General features: G+C 36.2%; 1 protein-coding gene across 1 annotated transcript; it reads left to right on the top strand.

Moving 5' to 3' along the window:
* Positions 1-5,224: 5,224 nt before the first annotated feature.
* Positions 5,225-6,976, top strand: LOC120744746. The gene is made up of 2 exons (XM_040049289.1): positions 5,225-5,800; positions 5,933-6,976. Exons 1-2 carry the CDS (start codon positions 5,519-5,521, stop codon positions 6,584-6,586), a joined length of 936 nt encoding a protein of 311 aa, XP_039905223.1. The 5' UTR covers positions 5,225-5,518; the 3' UTR covers positions 6,587-6,976.
* Positions 6,977-7,397: the final 421 nt, after the last annotated feature.

Consider the following 7,397-nt stretch of genomic DNA (forward strand, 5'->3'; position numbering starts at 1 on the left):
GACACCCCTGTTTTAGAGCATTATATGGAGAAGCCCTTCCTTGTATTGTTGATATGATTCATATATAACTATATATATATACCTCTTCTCGTAGCCTGATGTCATAGAATCAAAACCTTTTAGTGGCCTCTCACACCTGCTTCAAAACTATTGCACCCAGACTGTGGAATGCACTGAACTCTGTGAAGACTTAAATGACTTAAAGGGCTTTAATGCTTTGACGATGCATTTATGATTGTATTATTTTCTGTTTTTTTGTGGCATTTGTCTGCAAAATCTGCTGTATAAATAAACTTTTATTTACTTACATATTGATGTTATTTTAAAAAGTGACCTGCAGTGTAAATGCCATGTTACAGTATCAGGTTGCATTGTCTCTTGCCACTTGTAGGGCCCTCAATTATATGGGTGGGAACAGAATTTGTGTAGGCATCAGTTCACTGTAGGAAATAATTTTGCGAGCTATTGACCTGTTAATAACGACTATCAATCTCATCTTGAATGTATTTCTTGGCCTATAATATGACTATTTTGCATTACCTCTGTGCCATTTTTATTGACTCTGAGCATTTTTATAATCATCAGTCACTGATGTTTTCAGCTGCATAATGTTTTGTCAGGGTTTATCATGCAGTGCAGTGCATTACAAAGTTCCAAGATACAAAGCATGACTGCAACTTAAAATATTAATCTTTAGAGTACACACAAAAAACTGACAGAATAAGTTCCAAGACCCAATGAAGTAGATCTATTGGATATCACAGGGGAATTCAGGTGTGAACTGAAAGAGTTTGTGGTTTTCTGGGGAGCCAGTGGAACGTGGGCAGCAGGATTTCGTCACTGAGTAGTCAGCTGGTTGAACAAAGAACAAAGATCACCAAGATTTACAGACTTGGTGATCTAGAGGATGAGGAATATAGGATGAGCATACTTGAAGCAATAGCTATCTAAGAAGATAAATAACATTGTTTTTGAAATATGTAACATTTGTCAAAGTATTAGAATTAAAACATCTCTTATATCAACATTTACAAAAAGAGATTTATTGGTTCATCAGTTTTCCAGTATGTTCTGTAAATGATGTTAATTGCTGTCTTTCACTCAGACCTGTGATTTTTATAAGTAAAATGTTTAACATGTCTACTGAAAATGAATTTCTAGAAACCAATACAAAGTTCCCCTACACAAAATTAATATTCTTTTATGTCTATCTATATACATATATATATTTAATTTTCTTACACAATGGATATGTTTTTATATATATATATATTATTTGTAATGTCTTCCCTTACCTTTGCATGTTATACATAATTATTCTGGTATCAAACATAGAATGGTCTACTGAAGAGGAATGCCAACATGTCACTTTACGACAGTGTTAATAAATAAACTAAATTATTTTGTATTGATTCATATTTTGAATGTTACCTTATTAAGAATATACTAAAAGTAATAATTGTACAAGAGAAATAAATGTAATTGCCTTGTTTATTATATGCCAATAATTTCCACTGAATTTACTGTTTATCAACTTTAGAAATATGCAGCTGATGAAATAAATGGAGGTTAAATACAGCTGTTATTTTATTCCTGCTCCTCTGAATTCCAGGAAACTCTTTCCGTGTTTTTCAAACCAGGCTGGCATTCACCATCCCACACACAAAGGCTTTGTTGGAGGCCTGTCCGGCTGTATAGTGTGTTTATAGTCATTTCCTTTTCTTCCTGAGCTGTTAAAATTGACACATACTCAGACACACACGCATACACACATAGTTACATGCATGCACACACACACACACACACACTCGAACACACACACACACACACACACACACACACACACACACACACACACACACACACACACAGTAGTAGTGTTATTTCTTTACATCTCAATTTAAAGTTAGTTTGATTTCATATATTCTCCATTCTAGAGCTTCAACAGTTTTACCATTTTACATCCAATATCTGTGCTACCTAGTCCAGTGTATATTTTTTTAACTGTATTTTTTTAACAGATCTTGAACTTGAAGCAGATCAGAGATTGAAAAATTATATTTACTCTGCATGAAGTTTAATTATTTCGAAGATGCAGACCATCTCCAATTTTATATGAAAGCATTTGGTTTAAAAAAGGGTTGCTGAATTCAGTTCCCCCCTCCACTGCTGCCACCACCTCCCCCAGGCCATTCCGCACTAGACAAGGGCCAGACTGCCAACAGTTTACAAGCTGTCTGTCTGTCTCAAGTTCAACTTCAACATTCAACCTGGAGAACAAAAAATCAGTCTGCAATGCACACAGAGAAGGATGGCTAAAGATGGTGTGTGTGTGTGTGTGTGTGTGTGTGTGTGTGTGTGTGTGTGTGTGTGTGTGTGTGTGTGTGTGTGTGTGTGTGTGTGTGTGTGCGTGCGTGTATGTGTGTGTGTGCATCTGCAGTCTGTTAAACATGAATTTGAGACGGAAAAAAAAAAGCGCTACAGTCCTGCATTCCTGATGTAAAGCACAAAGTATACCCTGGAGAAGGTGTGTGTGTGTAGTGAATTGATACTTTGTTTTATGCCTCTAAATCATAATTTGTAATTAGTATAATTTATTGACTTTAGAATAACTGAATTTTATTGAGTATTCATTAGGTTTAGTTGTGTAATTTGTAAAGCTTAGGGGTGATAAATAATGGTTTAATTTTGAAATTTAATACTGTTTTCCAGGCTTTATGCAGCCTTACTCATAACTTGGCTAAAGTATTTTATCATACTTTTTAGAATAAATACATTATCAATTTAAGTTAAGTTCTTTGATTTAAATTATTCAATTATAGAATTTAATTCTGATTTTATTTTTTTGTTGTTTTTTGTGTTTATTTACGCTAAATAAAACATGACATTGCATACCTCTGTACACAGGCAAACTACAAAGTAAAGGCAAGTTTCCCGAGGTCACAGGTATAGTGTGATACTATCTAGCTCGCTGATCTCTTATATTACAGTTTTTTACAGACGCTAGGACACATTTCTCAATACTTAGGTCACTTTTGCAAAACACTTCACACAATCCTCCTAACTGACCGTCAGCTTGGCAAAGCAGTTCATTTCACATTCAAAATGCACTACAACTACCAAAACACTTTATTCAGGTCTCAAATAAACTCATTCTTCCAGAACACTAGCAAAGGTTGACAGCCGACAAACACACTTTGTCACCCACAAAACAATGACCTAAAAAACACTAACAACATGTAGCATTACACAGTGTTTTCTTGTGTAAAACAAGGACACATCTCTGTTTATAATTTCAATATATGTTACTGGAATGAATCATACATCATGCAGAATTCGTCAATATTTGTTCATGTATTTTTATTTTTTTGCACTAAGTAATCCCAAAATACAAGAATTTGTATACACACCATCCACTGATACACATACAATAGTAATGCTAATCTACTCGGTTTTCTCCATTTGGCCACAGGTTCTCATCCACATCACATCTTATGTCATCTAGGGCAATACACCTAGGAAAGAATCTTCTGGCATGCCAGAATTGAAGGAGTTGAACAATTGAAGGAGTAACACCTGTGTAGATGTTCATCTACAATGAGAATAAGCTGTGGCTGGTTAAACTGCATTTTTAGATTTAAAATATGTTTCAATACAATATTGCTGTTGAATTTTGCTGTCTTTTTAAGTTTTGCATTATGTTATTGTTTTGACCATAAGTTTAACAGTTTTGAAAACAGTATGTAAGCACATGCCAAATGTCCTGTCCGTACAAAGATTTTTGGCAGTTGTTGTGCCTGAGTGAGAAGATAATTCATGAAATTTGAGAGATGTAGTCATTGAATGCATTTTGTGCCAAAACAATGATAACTGGTCCTCAGTTTAGCCCACATAGACTTCTGTTGTGCTCACTGTGTGAGGAGTTTTGCAAATGTGACCTAAGTATTGAGAAATGTGTCCTAGCGTCTGTAAAAAACTGTAATCTCTAAACATGTTTGTGGTTGTACAAGTCAATCTTTTTAAAGCTGTCTTCCATGTATAAATTTATTTGCACACATAATGCATCTGATAATCAAATCATTGTGACCCCCCTTAAGTATAATATTTAATTTCACTTCACACCACTGTCAATCCCAGCTGTGGATAAATGTGTATAGGCAGCTTTCTTTTGAACATCTTTCTTTTCTTTTTTATGCCATTTCTTTTTTTGTTGTTGTTGTTTTAAGTCTAGTCAATTTAGTCTCTAAAAGAATGGTTGGTTGGATCCAATGTTGAATTTTGACTAAGTATATAATATAATTTAACAAATATTAAAATTCCTCTGCAAAATATTAGCTGTGCACTGATATATAAACATATAAATGCCAGTGATGCGTGATAACCCTGAAAATTCCACAGTGAAAATGATCCACTCCTTTGAAAGCATAATATCTTTATTGAAACCCTTCCTGAATAAAAGTACTGAATAATAATCTATAAAATGCACTTAATCATTAATAAAATAAATAAAGTAAATTTGAATGTTCTTTCTGATTCTTTCATATGTGTGTGTTACTGTATTCATTTTTAAATTGAAGATCACTTTACTTATATTTCAGATTTTTTATGTTTTATTGATTATATATTTTTTATTTATTTACAGTTTTTTTCAGTCGCTAACAAGCGTTTGTCCAAACAGTTGTCACATTTGCAAAACTCTAAACACAATTAGCACAGCATCGGTCTGTTGTGGCCATACCATTCACACATTTCATGTCGTGTTCACCCAATATGCAGTCAGTGAACACATTTCCACAACGCTTACATTTTCTTAACAGACAAGCTATACCTCCCAACAAAATTATGGACTGTTTTTGTAGTATCTACGAATGTTAACACACAACATCCCACAATAGCAAGAACAATATTCCAAACCTTAGATACAGTATAAAAACCTCTGCTTCTGCAATGATATCAGTACAAAAACAATATCAATATCAAAAATATATCTCAGCTGATAATAAACAAACAATTGAATAATTGACACACAGCTGATTTATGTTGGGTAAATTGGGCCAACCACAGCTTCTTCCATTCTGGCTTAGACTCAGTGGGGTTTATAAGGCAAGACCTTGAGGAGTGATGTGTTTGGAAACAAAAAAAAGACAAACACTGTAATGTCTGGTCAAGGAAGAGTAAGAGCAAGGGGCCCAGGGAGAAGAGCAGGCCCAAGGAGAGAGCAAGGTAGAGGTGTAAGAATGCGTGGTGGTGGCATTCCAAGGGCTGCAAGAACAGTAGTCAGTGATGAAATTCGTGCCACTATCATTGACCATGTAATCAACCATGGTCTTTCACTAAGAGAGGCTGGTGAAAGAGTGCAGCCCAATTTGAGGCGGTCAACGGTTGCCTCCATTATACGCATCTTTCAACAAACCAACAGGTAAGTATTGCATTTTACATGGATTGTTTCTATTCTCACTTGACATGTCAATATGGTCATACAGTAATGCATATGTTGAGTTTTTTGTCTTTCTAAAGAATGCAACGTCTTCCACCCTCTGGGGGAAGAGGAAAGCTCCTCAGTAATGATCAGGAGCTTGCCATTGTAGAAATGGTTACTGCAAATAATGCAATAAAACTGCGTGAAATTCAAACTAGAATTGTGGCGGACCATGAGATATTTGACAATATCGATAGAATCAGCCTCACAACCATTACGCGGACATTGTCCAAACACAGAGTGCGGATGAAGCAGCTCTACACTGTTCCCTTTGAGAGGAACAGTGAGAGGGTCAAGGAGCTACGACGACAATATGTCCAGGTATAGTGTATATTCAATCCAATGTCCAGTTCTATAAGCTTTGCACTTTGCAAGTAGGTAACCTACACAATACTAGGTTACAGTACAGTATGGTATACAGTAATAACATGACTTACATAAACTTTGTTTCAGAGAGTTATGGAATTGGAGGCCAACCAGGCCCCTCATGAATTCATATACATCGATGAGGCAGGATTCAATCTGGCCAAAAGGCGTCGACGTGGACGAAATGTAATTGGAAAAAGGGCCACAGTTGATGTGCCAGGACAGAGAGGGGCAAACATTACCATGTGTGCAGCAATTGCAAATGCAGGATTACTCCTTCACAGATGTCAGGTTGGACCCTATAATACAGAGCGCTTGCTTGCCTTTCTCAATGATCTCCACCAGCGCCTGGTTCCAGAGCAGGGTCAGGAGGGTGAAAACATGAGGACCTTTGTAATTACCTGGGACAATGTGGCTTTCCATCACTCGCAAGCAATAACAACATGGTTTGAAGTCCACCCAAGACTGGTAAGTCTCTTCCTTCCACCCTATTCACCTTTCCTCAACCCCATAGAGGAGTTCTTTTCTGCATGGAGGTGGAAGGTTTATGACCATCAGCCACATGACCAGATGTCCCTCCTTGAAGCCATGGATGCTGGCTCCAGGGACATCACAGTTGACGATTGCCAAGGGTGGATCCAACATACCAGGCGGTTTTATCCCAGGTGCATCGACTTGGATAACATCAGATGTGATGTTGATGAAAACATGTGGCCTAACCCTGAAGATCGCAGAGATTAGATGCAAATTTTGCCTTTTTTTAGCCCCCCTCCCCCTCCCCCCCTTTTTATCTTGGCTTTTTGCTGTTGTTTTTTTGTTCAGAATGCTCTTGTGTGTTTCATGGATATTTTGTTCACTGTAAGCAATACTGTAAAACTTTCTCTGTCCTATCATACCGTGTTTCTACTGTACCTCCTGTAGTAAAACAGTAAAGAAACAAAAACTTGTTTGCTTTTTACTGGAATGCTTTTGAATGTGAACATTACTGTACATGTGGACATACAGTTACCAACCAAGACATTTCTGGTGTCAAAATGGTGGATTGCATGTTTCGCATGCAAATACCTGTAAAACTGAAACATAAAAGTCTATGCAGTTTTTGTAATGTCAATAATAGCCAGTATTTTGAAACCTGGTGTACTTTGACTGCATGTACCTTGTGAAGTGAAAACAAGTGTTATTCTTTGACAGAGTAATTTCATTTTGAGTCAGATTTATAGTGTTTTTATACAGTTAGTGCGTGCAGAGAAAGATGTGTTCTATTTTGAAATGAAGAGTTAGTATATATTTAACAAAATGTATTTTTGAGAAGAAAATTATCCATTTGGCCAATTGTGTTTTGTAGGTGTGAGTCTGTGTTGAGAGTTTAGAAAAAGTATCTGAAGTATGGGTAGGCGCTTGTTAGCGATTGAAAAAAACTGTAATATGAAGGCAATATGAGAAGAGAGTACAAACACCTGGACGGATTGGCTGTGTTAGTTCAGTGAGACAGTTATTTGTCACTGGCTGTCAAAAACTAATATATACACTTATGTCTGCATTTTTATTTTGT

Source organism: Simochromis diagramma, unplaced genomic scaffold (genome assembly GCF_900408965.1).
Source record: "Simochromis diagramma unplaced genomic scaffold, fSimDia1.1 OVJJ01000517.1, whole genome shotgun sequence".
Lineage (NCBI taxonomy): Eukaryota > Metazoa > Chordata > Actinopteri > Cichliformes > Cichlidae > Simochromis > Simochromis diagramma.

Excerpts from the sequence above, each read along its gene's own strand:
- LOC120744746 (XM_040049289.1), top strand. The coding sequence starts at position 5,519 with ATGCAACGTCTTCCACCCTCTGGGGGAAGAGGAAAGCTCCTCAGTAAT. Across the intron at positions 5,801-5,932 it reads TACGACGACAATATGTCCAG|AGAGTTATGGAATTGGAGGC; the intron begins GTATAGTGTATA and ends ACTTTGTTTCAG.